Source organism: Triticum dicoccoides, chromosome 6A (assembly GCF_002162155.2).
Source record: "Triticum dicoccoides isolate Atlit2015 ecotype Zavitan chromosome 6A, WEW_v2.0, whole genome shotgun sequence".
Taxonomy (NCBI): Eukaryota; Viridiplantae; Streptophyta; class Magnoliopsida; order Poales; family Poaceae; genus Triticum; species Triticum dicoccoides.
This window is the reverse complement of record NC_041390.1, coordinates 167724164-167736255: the sequence shown is the minus strand read 5'-3', so window position 1 is coordinate 167736255 and position 12092 is coordinate 167724164. Positions and strand designations below refer to the sequence as shown.

The window sequence follows — 12092 nt, the reverse complement described above, 5'->3', positions numbered from 1 at the left end:
AGAAGATCGCTTACATGGAGCTGGGAGAAGCTAAGAGGAGATGCACTGCCCCGCCGCACCGATCGTCGCTGATCCCCACCGCGTCCAGCCTGAAGGTTTCAAGCGAGATTAGCATGTACTAGTATGATGCATTGCAGTAGGTTCACCTGTGGGCTTTGGCTATATTCAGTAGATCAGTGCTCCTATTGATATCAGTACTATCGACATATTATATAGTATTTATATGTATATATTTACGCTCACCCAACCTCCCAAAAATGCCCATAAGAGAAAAGGGAAAAAACTAATAAAGGGAAGAAAAAGCAAAAAACAAAAACGCATAAAAAACATAAAACAAAAAAGAGGAAAAAATGCTATGCCGCACTGGAATGGGTTTAGGCCGGTAAAAGAATTGACTGACCCATTGGATCAGTCAAAACAAGAAAGGCCGAAGACAACAGACAGACTAACCCAGAAAATAAAAAGATACACGAATCTTAAAACAAAATTAATAGCCCAAAAATTGACTGAGCTAAAATTAATTTTCACGCAAGTTGCAAAAGTGTTCACTCTTAATGCGCTGCTTGTTTTAGCTTCTCACAACTTCGGGTACATGCATGCACATCACCTCTCACCATCTCACGTACCTGAACAAAATGGGCGTGGTTAGGTGAGAGCCGCGTGGTATTTTTTCCGGGGTCAGTCGATTTGGTTTAGGCCGCTGGATGATGAAAAATGAACGGCCGGATCACCTTCTTCAACCTTTAGCTCCTCCTCGTTTTCCTTCGAACCGCCATGCTGTCGCCGGGCTAGCCGCCTGCTTTTGCTGCCCGCCGACGGCGACGCCCCCGCACAGCCTCGGCGCACTGCCCTCCTTCCAACTATGGCCCACTACCGTGCTGTCGCCCCCTCCCACCCCCGGCCATCCCTCTAGCTCCGACATCGACGGATATTTTCACCGGCGAAGTTGCACCACCGTCGATCATCTGCCCACACCCCCATCCTAAGATAGATGATGGGGTAGCCCTCCGGCAAAGTTCAAAATCGACTGACCCAAAACTAGAAGTCAGTCGACTGACATCTAGCTATTGTGGAACAAAATAGTTATGCACACGCATTCATATCTAACATATAAAGCCTCAAAAAGTGCTAGGCACAACCAATGCCTCTAGCGCACGGTACCACACGAGGGAAAAAAGACCACCGCGCCGCGCCGCGCGTGGGGGGTGCAGCGCACCAGGCGAGCAGAAAAACACATCGCACCGCACGAGGTAGAAAACGGCATCGAACCCTAGCCCCAATCCACAGCCCTGCGCCCCTCGCTCCTCCCTCCCTCGCCCGCCGCCGCTCCCTCCCACCACCTCCTCCTCCTCCTTCTTCTGCGCCCTAGGAGCCCCGCTGCCGCCTGCTACTCCTCCACCGCCTCGCCTCTTCCTCCTCCCCGCCTTCCCATCGCTTAGGTTGGCGGTTAGCGGCGGCTCGATCCACTCCGTGGTTTCAGATGGGCTGCCTTCCCCATCTCTTGTCCGTGTCCGGTGCCGTCACTCGATCTCGATCTTGGGAGCATGCGGGAGAGAAGCATCGTGCCTATTGCCAAGACGGGACATGGGGGTGGAGGCGAGCGAGAGAGTGGGTGTTGCTGAAGAAGCTGGGGAGGCAAGACGAGGGCGGCGTGGCGTTTCGTGGCCGCGGTGGCCGGAGGGGCGGCTCCACGTCGCGGTGTATGAGGTGCCTAGAGGAGGATGCTGCGGCAGGTTAAACTCCTCTCCCGTTGTAGAGCAGTCCGCAGTGCCGTCACCGTCGTCCTTGCCTTCGAGCCATCCGTGCCGCCGTCGCCGTCGCCTAGAGGATGCCGGTAGGAAGCAGCAGCTCGCCGTTTCCTTGGTCCCCGCCGACGCCAAGCAAGAAGAGAAGGTGAGATCGAATTCGTTTGATCTTTCTTTTTCCCTGTCCCTCCCATGGATTTTCCCGGATCTTGGTGAGCTCCTCAACCACCAGATTTTGCGTGTTATGTGAATCCAATCCTTCCGCCTGCAGGGGGTGCTTTGGGGTTTCTGTAGGGACGAGGAGAGGATTTGTGATGCGCATCGCCGCCCCTCTCTCTTTCTCTCGACTCAATCTCATTTTTTCCTTCTAAACAGTCAAATTGCCAGTCAGTTTAGCTGTACTGAGCGACAAAGAAAAATGTGCAGGCTTCTCTTTGTATCCCATGCACGTGTGCTGTAGTTGTAGCAAGAAAATTCTTCGGATTTCCCTGGCAATCTGTCAGTTTAGCTTCAGGCATTCCTTTGTATCATTCAGACTTATAGTAATTTTCTTACTTTCTGTAGGCACGTGTGCTGTAGCTGTAGCAAATTGGACAAGCTACATCGCTAATGCCGGGTGTATGGAGCTCAGGAAGGCTATCTGCAACAAGCTTCAGGGTACGTGCACACGGATGCATTTCTTATTTTCAGAATATCCATATTGAATAAGTAGTCTAATTGACTTCCTTGTCGCTCGGTTATCGATATGCAGAGGATAATGGTCTAACCTATAGCCCAGATCATGTGCTAGCGACCAATGGGGCTAAGCAATGCACTACACACGCTGTTCTTGATGTTCTCTCATGTGGTGACGAGGTAAAGTTATCATCTTTGTATATCACAATTTTCTAGGATAAACACTTTTCATCCTTTTTGTTGTTCCATGTTCCTAAAATTTGTTCGTTGCAAGGGAAAGAGCCATTCTTGCACTGCTCTAAACACATCACAAGTAGGTAGGTTAGGTTATTTATGTGAAGTTGTCTTGCTATATATGTTGTGGAATCAAGGTGTCTATTGACCAAATGAAGAATGATATATCTATCTGCATATTTTTCTTTTTAGATGAATTTGACTAACTATGCCTACTCTTTCAGCTTAAAGTGTATTTGAGAACCCATGCACTTGACCAAATGTTTCAAGCAGTAGCTGCTTCATTTGGCATTAGAATGATTACCAAGTTCTGCTACGAACTTATGCTGCTACTATAACCTTTTTGTAGGTAAATTTGAAGCCTAAGGTGCCAACAAAGGTAGTTTGTGCTGAACATCTTGAGTTACAGAACGAGATACTCACACTGCTTAACATACAGAGGCAAGTACTTTCCTGAAGGAGCTCCTGAATGCTTTAGGCTTTGATGTCTGCTTTAGTCTGATATTTCCATTTGATCTTCCAAAAGGAGCAACCATCACAGTGCTGAAATTATGTTCCACTTGATGGTTCTTAATTGTATTTCTCAGTTTAGGTTTGGACTTGCACTACAGGTGGTTGCGAATCTCAGGCTTTGCGTGTCTGTCTGTGACATCCTTGCTGTCGAAGGCGGATTCACCTTTCCATGATAGGGCTGCTCGACGTATAAAGTAATTAGTGCCATCATCTTTGCCATCCATTTATCTTTATTAAGGAATGTGATGTTACTACTTACTAATTATGTATGTTGTTTAGTATTTGCAGAAGCATTCTCAACTTTTCTCTGTACTTTCTCTTTTCTCTACTTTGTTTGGGTAGTATTTACCCTGTCCTGAGAATAGCAGAGATAGACATGCCTATGTGTACAGCTAAGTAATCAAAATAGTTGAGATACACACGCCTATGTCTACAGGAAAACCAGCTTAACATTCATATCTCAACTCCCTATACACTCTGATCAGACATAAAATTAAGCTTAGGCCAGCAAACTGGAAAAAAGGCATATATGGTTACCGTGTAGAGCATGTGAGTAAATACACATTGTTCAGTTCATATTTGATTCCACAGGTTGCATGGTGCATGTTTTTTGCTGTGAGTTTCTTTGTATGCTAGCGGAGCTCGAGTTCAATAGTTCTTCACATTACATATTTGTTATTCACCCCCGTACTGAATTTCTTTAAAATACATTGGTTCCAGTCTTGACTATGGGCTGTTTTGCCATGCTTACATCAGAGCTCAAAAGTAGACGTCATCAGCAAGTAGGTGATACATGTCTATCTGATTTAGCATTTTGGAATTGCTCACAACATTTCTTTCGGCATGTCAATGAAAATGGCACCTTCCCGTTCTAATGTTCATTATGTTTCTTGAAGCCCTCACCATCTTTATATTCATTACACATTCTCAAAAGCTTATTTCTTAATAATACCTAAAGTGAATACCATGAGCTACCTCTCCAGTTTATTCTTATTTGAGTATTAAGAGCACCTACATTGCTTTGGTTCTGTATGACTGATCAAATTTACACACACCTCAATCATAGTAAAATCTGGAAGACGACGTAAAAGAATCAAAGAAAAGTAGAGATGCACAATAGTTTTAGCTTTTCAGGGATTGTTCTTGTTGGGTTCAGCTTTCGCCGGCATGTTGTTATTACAGAGTTACCGTATCTCTTTGAATCGTCATATGTACTCCAAACTCTCATAGATTATGCAACTAGCTAATGGTTGGAACTTTTACTCAGCTTTATTATAGGTGGCACAAAGTCATGTTAGTTGCCATTTTATTGCTACAGATATGTTCTTGTTCTGATTGTTTATGTGATGATTATATCCATGTGTATGTAGCACAACCTCATGTTTACACGTGGCTTGAAATCGGCTGTACTTTTTTTGCTTTTGTTACAAGATATATCATCAATTTCTTGTCTGGATGTACTTTTATTAGTTTGCTTCTAACTGCATCTTAATATGTACTCGGTAGGCTCTACAGGATTCGATGATGGATGTGTGAATGTGAGCAATCAGGATATAAATTTCTTCCAACAGCAAGGCATGCTGATTAGATTCAGGAATATGTTCTTGCGTCTCAGCTTTGCAGCTTCACGTTGTAGGACTAATATTTGGTACCTGACATGAGATTGAGAAATACCATGCTTTAATTAATTAGTACATACCTTGTGCAGGGCACATAAAATATATCTGATATCGCTTTTTTGTTATTTATATTTTTATCTTTTCTACCCTAATTCAGTAGCACCATTTCTTGATGTTATTTCTCTATAGGATTGTTGCTTCCACTATAGCTTTTCCCCTCTGAAATGAATTTGAATTAGGTCACTTTAGTGTCAAGGTAAAAATTTCTTTGTTCTCGGGAAGAGCCAATATCCTAGGTGATCGTTAAATATTATTAATAATTACCAATTAATAATTATGTGCTTGATTGTTTGTTGATGACCAATAATTATGTATTTCACTTATAAGTAACTATCTAATTTGCATGTTCCATTTTATTTCAGATGTAACACATTCTTTATATGTATTATGATGGATTTTAGATATGCTCACTTGATATCATTTTTTCTCTTGACTCTAAAACAGGTATGTACACGCTATTTAAGAGGGCCAAGAAGGCGGAATAGCCTCGCTTATACAGTTTCTGACTGCTAACAGTGCCATCATCAATGAGCTTCACTCTAAAGTCTGTTCATGGGAGGGTTGGGCTTCCTTCAATGCTAGGGATGAAATTGGAGAATAAACAAGGGGTTGACATGCTTGTGAAGTTCTATTAGGTATGCTTCTCTCTCTCTCGAAATCTTTCGGTTCCTGAAGCACAAACCCTGTCAGTTTGTCCATACGTAGATTTTTTCCTTCTTGTTGGTGCACTATTCTCGGGTTTTTAGACCATTTGAGAGGGCCAAGAAGGCGGAATAGCCTCGCTTATACAGTTTCTGACTGCTAACAGTGCCATCATCAATGAGCTTCACTCTAAAGTCTGTTCATGGGAGGGTTGGGCTTCCTTCAATGCTAGGGCTGAAATTGGAGAATAATTAAACAGGGGGTTGACATGCTTGTGAAGTTCTATTAGGTATGCTTCTCTCTCTCCCCAAATCTTTCGGTTCCTGAAGCACAAACCCTGTCAGTTTGTCCATATGTAGATTTTTTCCCTTCTTGTTGGTGCACTATTCTCGGGTTTTTTGTGTGTTTCTTTCTTGCGGCCAGCTTGACCATTTACTCTGGAAGGAGTTATTCAACTAAAAAAGAGCGAACAAGTTGAGATTCTTTTGTCTTGTCTATATCGTTCCTACAATGTTGTTTGGGTTGATTTTCTTGCTTTTTTGTAGTTTGTGGAGAGAGTTAAGTAGTAGGGTAGCCTTTCTATGGTGGCGATCGCATGCTGTGCAGCCGAGTGTAGTTAATTTGGTGGTTCATGTTACAAGAAAAATCATTACTCTGTTTGTAGGTTTCAGGTTCCTTTTGTTGTGAGGTGCTCCATGGCCCTTTGCTTGGATGCTCTGTGGTGAGGCAACAGAGATAATTAGCAGTCTTGTATACTAACCAAGAGAACATCCATTTCATGATTTTGGGTATTGGGTTCTCTTTGCTAAACCAGCTGCAGCTAGATGAGAGAAGTAGTAAGTAATATCAGGTACATAATTTCTATCAGTCTGTGTATTCTAATGACTACCGATATCCCCTTTCCTGTAGTGTGGCACTGAATCAATAGTCATTTTTGCACAATCATGTGTCATGTTCCTTTATGAATCATATAATATCAAGAGACAACTTATGGAACTGTTCAGATTTTTATGGCAGCCCTAACTTCGCTAGGTAATAACTTTATTTGGTCTTTATCCAACTGGTTTTTATCATATCAAATTACTGCAGAGCGTACTGATTTTTTTGTCACCGAGCAACGGTGCCTTTCAGTTCAACTAGCAGTTTAAACCTCCGAAGGTTTAAGGTGAACAATGAGATATTTTTGGGTTTGTTTGAACTGTTGTGTCTGTCCACTTGAGTGCCTCCATATGTGGTTCTCCTGTTGCATTAGTTATATTATTATTTTTGATCATCTTGCCCAAAACTAAAGTTTCACTACATGAAAAATGACTACTTTATTTTATACCATGTTATCCTCTTTCTCTTCCCCACAGGACAGCGTCTCCCTGTGTTCTCGATCCGGCGCCGCCACATATCATGATTCTGGATTGGGCGCAGGTCATCGCCATAAGAGAGCCTGGCTGGTGTGGTCTTCATGCTTGGTGTGGAGAAGCACGGGGGATGAGTAGGACGGGCATGGGGAAGGAGCAGCTAGGCCGGAGCTCCGGCGTTGTTCGCGTCATGGTCGAATGGAGCCGGCCATCACTATGGGCTGCTGCTCGCCGGTCGTCGTTTATCCAATCTCAGTTGCTCATCTTTGGCTTCACCATCTTCCTCCCCTGATCATGCATCTATTTTAGATCATATAATTATGCTATATTATATATGTTGTTTAGTTCAGACTTGTGCATGTGCATGCATTGGCATTGATTTAGACAGAGATATTGCATGATTTGTACATAGAAGGAGTACAGATGATCTAGGAATAAATGTTTGAATAAAGTTAGTAGTGAGATTTAGATAGAGGTTACCTGCACTGTTCTGTTTTATGTAGATTCTAAGCTGCAAAATCATACATGGTCCTGTTAGTAATTTGTTTGAGTTGTGAGTTTACGCATTTTCCCTTGGAATGTTTGTATGTGTGATCACTGGCTTTTAGGTTCCCAGTGGTATATCATGAGAAGTTTTTTACTCTGCACCGGGTGATCAACTACATATTTAGACGAATACACTATTCAGGACCAGGAACATTAAGATTTCTAATGTTGTTTTCCTCTTTCAAGATTGCAGTTTTCATAAGCCTTAGATAGCTAAGGTACACATAGTTTTCATTTAACATTTTTTTACTGTTCTCTCATCTCCTATATGGCGTCTAAGAAATGCTAATGTAGACAATTCAAAAATTTTAAATACCTTCTGGCCAATTATGTGGGGAAGGTGCAGCAAGCCGGCCCTCGCGTTGCAGTAGAGTGAAACCGGCAATTTTATGATTGGTCTCTAAATATTTATACTTGCACAGTTTGAATTAGCTTCACATGGTATATAGTTTGAACATAGGTATTCCTTAATTTTTCATATAAAAGGTTTAGAATTATTACCCTCAGTGCTAAAACTTGCAGTTACTAACAAATGCAAACATTTCTGTTACAAAAGGTTTAGAATCATTACCCTTGATGCCAAATGGCACATTGTCCAAATACACGTTCAAAACACTTTGGGTTTGACATGTTCTCTATCCTTGATCAAACATAAAATTACTTAAAAAAGGCAAACATTTCTCAACACGGACATGGTTTCAAATGGGTCTCTGTGCCATTTGGCGCACCGGGTCATCTAGTACATGCAAAAACTAATTAACCAAGAGCCATGCTCATGCTGCACAAGTATCTTGGCTTGCAACGGCACCAACTCAGCGTCCAATAGGTCTTTATTTTGTGTAAAATTCCACAGGTCTTTATTTTGTGTAAAATTCCACTTTTTACCCCATGTTCTGTGTCTGTGACAATATTACACCGTTTAGCCAAAGTTCTCAATTTATATCCTATTTAAGCAAACTTGTGCCATATTTTACCACATCTAGTTTTGGCTAGAGAGATATGAAGAACTGAAGTATTATCAAAGAACTAGCTGTGGACATGGGTGCGTGGAAGCTTGCTATCCATATGCTAGAACCATGAATTGGTCGCAAGATCTGATGGGTTTCACCTCTAGCCTACCCTAACTTGTTTGGGACTAAAGGCTTCGTTAGTTTTGGCGGCGTATAGACATCACCCGGCTAATCTTAGGAAAAGATCAACGGCTTGGTCAGCCGTTGATTTGCGTTGATATAATCTGCCTTGGCCACTAGATCCCTAGATGAACCATGCCATCATTTTATCTTGACATGCACAAGTCTCTCTGCGGCGCCTCGAGCCACCGGGTGTACCACAACACTTCATCCCTGCTTCCCAAGCCATGTGCATGCTTGCACTAGCCAAAACCCAGAGGTTGCAGCAACGGCGTCGCCGGTCAGCTCACATACACCTCGCACTGACCACGACTGCAGTCTGTAGCGTCGGCGAGCTCTGAGTTGCAGCAGCCCCTTGAAGCATCGACAATGCTCCAATGTTGCACCGATGATGCTCCATTGCAATCGCAACACGAATCGTCGCACAGCCAGTGATGCTCCATCGCAACACCGGTGGTTGTGCAACATCTCACTGTAGTTGCAGCGCCATCGGCCGTCCCGTCATGGTCCTTGTAGCAGAGCCCCTTTCTTGCTCTCTTCGGCAATTGCTTTACACCAAGCTCGTGGCATCTGTCGTCGCAACAACATCTGCAGCATCGCAACAACTTTCGCAACATGGCCTTGCGGTAGCAGCTACGTCCTCTCCCCTCATAACATCACCTCAGCATATCGCCTGGCCGCGTCGCTAGCGGAATCGTATGCACATCCCTTCTTTTACATGTAATACAGGGAGAGAGAAAATCTCAGAAAATTTCTAGACAACAAGAAAACAGGGGCGAAACAAAAAATAAGAAGAGAAATAATTTTCTGAAGATCTAAAAGGATTGGGAGTTTTACTGGATTATCTTTGGAAGAGAAGAAGAAGAAGGCAGATGCTAGAAGTTGGGCCAGAGGGGGGCCAAAAGGACCCCACGAGCCCCTGCCACGCGCCCCTGGCAGAGTGCACTAGTAGAAAAAGGGCCTTTTGTCCCGGTTTATAAGGGCTTTTAGTCCCGATTCTGGAACCGGGACTAAAGGGTCGGTACTAAAGCCTCCCCCTTTAGTCTCGGTTCTTATATGAATCGGGGCTAAAGGTCCTCCATGTGGCCGCTGCCTGGAGGTCCACCTTTAGTCCCGGTTGGTAACACCAACCGGTACTAAAGAAAATTTTATGATTTTTTATATTTTTTTATTTTCAAATTTCCGAATTATTTTAACCTCTAATCTCTAATCATCCCTCATCACTGCTCAATTTAACCTTTAATCTCTAATCATCCCTCATCATTCCAAATCATCTAACTTCCTGAACGGTCACCCATCCTCTCACTACTCCAGCCTGAGCACGCTTAACTTCCGGGTTCTATTCTCCCTCGTTTCCAAGTCTGCACTAGTAAGATGTCAATAATTATTGTTCTAAAAAACTGAGCATGAAGTCACACCGGGTTCTACTCCAGCCGTTGTTTTCCTGACAATAGTAAGATGTCAATCCTATTAACCCTCAGGAATTTAGCTTGAGCATGAAGTCACACATTTCACTGTTTGAGTTTGAAACTATTGTTCTAAAAAACAATAATTATTTAGTAACACTAATATTTCTTGAATAAGTAGTTTGACCACAGTTTGACAATAGTTTGACCAGATTTGACCGAAATTCAAAAAAACTGAAATAATTATTTAGTAACACTAATATTTCTTGAATAAGTAGTTTGACCATTGTTTGACCACAGTTTGACCATATTTGACCAAAATTCAAAAAAACTGAAATAATTATTTAGTAACACTAATATTATTGAATAATTATTTAGTAACACTAATACTTCTTGAATAAGTAGTTTGACCATAGTTTGACCAGATTTAACAAAAATTCAAAAAAACTGAAATTTGAGCATAACTTTTTTCCTTTTAGAATTTGAGGATTCTAAAAATTTTCAAACAGGCCATAGGCTGTCAAAATCGGGAGCGGATTTTCGTTCTGAATATTTTGATATATTATAGGTTTTTTTTCCGACATCGTATGCAAAAGTTATAGCCGTTTTACATTTTCCCTACATTTTTTGCAAAACATGTCCAAATTTAAGTTTTTAAATTTTCCTAACTAGTAGATGTAGTAATATAACTACCTCTCGAAGGATTTTATTTTTTGAAGTTTTTATCATTCTCTTTTATTTTTTCGAAACAAAAAAGGCGATCCACGAGGGAGGGGGTGGAGTTTGAAAATGGGACCTTTAGTCCCGTTTGAGACACACACCGGGACTAAAGGGCATTGCACCCTTTAGTCCCGGTTTGTGTGTCAAACCGGGACTAAAGGTCTAATCTTTAGTCCCGGTTTGAGACACAAACCGGGACTAAAGGGCATCGCACCCTTTAGTCTCGGTTCGTGCCTCAAACCGGAACTAAAGGGCTCAGGTGAACCGGGACTAATGCCTTAGCCGCACGAATCGGGACCAATGCTCACATTAGTCCTGGTTCGTGACTGAACCGGGACTAATGAGTTGACCCGGCCTGGACCTTTACCCCTTTTTCTACTAGTGGTGGCGCCTGTGTGCACTGTCTCTCGACCCCCCTCTTTTCATAATCCCTTCTAACCTTAATTTCACAAGAACTAATCTGGGATTTTTCTGCCATCTATGTGAGGCAGAACCGAGATGGAATGATTTTGCCTTAGACAGGCTGATTCTGCCGGAGATCAACATGGCAAACTGGTTGTTCCTTGTTGTTGTATGTGTTCTTTTCTTATGGTGCTGAGTGTGGAGGGTGTCGTCATCTTCAAGTTGATCGAGTTAATGGTTATAAGATAAATCGGTTTGAATTTTCATATATTTTTCATGGGAAAACATCTAATCTATTTATCTTCAATCATGTGCAACACCCCGGATATAACTTTCCCAATTTGTACTCCAACTCTTGCCGTTTCCGGCGTTAAGTTATATTTATTTCTCGGGTTCGGGTTTGTCTCCGTGTGTGTTTTCGTTTTTCATGCATCTCATATCATGTCATCATGTGCATTGCATTTGCATACGTGTTCATCTCATGCATTCGAGCATTTTCCCCGTTGTCCGTTTTGCATTCCGCCGCTTCGTTCTCCTCCGGTGGTCATTTCTAGCTTTCTTTCGTGTGTGGGGATTAAACATTTCCGGATTGGACCGAGACTTGCCAAGCGGCCTTGGTTTACTACCGGTAGACCGCCTGTCAAGTTTCGTACCATTTGGACTTCGTTTGATACTCCAACGGTTAACTGAGGGACCGAAAAGGCCTCGTGTGTGTTGCAGCTCAACACCCCTCCAATTTGGCCCAAAACCCACCAAACTCTACTCCATGTCCTAGAGCGTTCGATCACGATCGCGTGGCCGAAAACCGCACCTCATTTGGACTCTCCTAGCTCCACTTATGTCTATAAATAGACCCCTCCATTTTCGGATCTCTCCCTCTCCCCGAAACCCTAAAAAGTCCCGCCGCTGCCGGACGCGTCCGCCCCGCCATGCCCAGCCAACCCCGCTCCGCCACTTGGCACGCCTGCCCGCCGCCGCCGCTGAAGCCCGCTCGGCCCGGGGAGAGCCCCCGAGGCCCGAGCCGCCTCAGCCCAACACTCGCGCGCCC

General features: G+C 43.2%; 1 protein-coding gene across 14 annotated transcripts; it reads left to right on the top strand.

Annotated features, from left to right (window-relative positions):
• The first annotated feature begins 1223 nt into the window (after nt 1-1223).
• On the top strand, nt 1224-7402 carry LOC119316452. Of its 14 annotated transcripts, none has more exons than XM_037590772.1 (7): nt 1224-1893; nt 2310-2402; nt 2497-2600; nt 3004-3095; nt 3242-3361; nt 5363-5481; nt 6844-7402. In XM_037590772.1, exons 2-6 carry the CDS (start codon nt 2366-2368, stop codon nt 5445-5447), a joined length of 438 nt encoding a protein of 145 aa, XP_037446669.1. In that variant the 5' UTR covers nt 1224-1893; nt 2310-2365; the 3' UTR covers nt 5448-5481; nt 6844-7402. The 14 variants fall into 14 exon arrangements, 3 of the variants coding, with proteins under 3 accessions (XP_037446669.1, XP_037446668.1, XP_037446667.1); XM_037590771.1 differs by having other exon boundaries at nt 6160-7402; XM_037590770.1 differs by having other exon boundaries at nt 6153-7402.
• Nucleotides 7403-12092: the final 4690 nt, after the last annotated feature.

What these genes read in the sequence shown, in the direction of transcription:
- LOC119316452 (XM_037590772.1), top strand. Translation starts at nt 2,366, where the DNA reads ATGGAGCTCAGGAAGGCTATCTGCAACAAGCTTCAGG. An exon ending in TTCTCTCATGTGGTGACGAG is followed by an intron (nt 2,601 to 3,003) that starts GTAAAGTTATCA and finishes ACCTTTTTGTAG; the next exon opens with GTAAATTTGAAGCCTAAGGT. An exon ending in AGGGCTGCTCGACGTATAAA is followed by an intron (nt 3,362 to 5,362) that starts GTAATTAGTGCC and finishes GACTGCTAACAG; the next exon opens with TGCCATCATCAATGAGCTTC.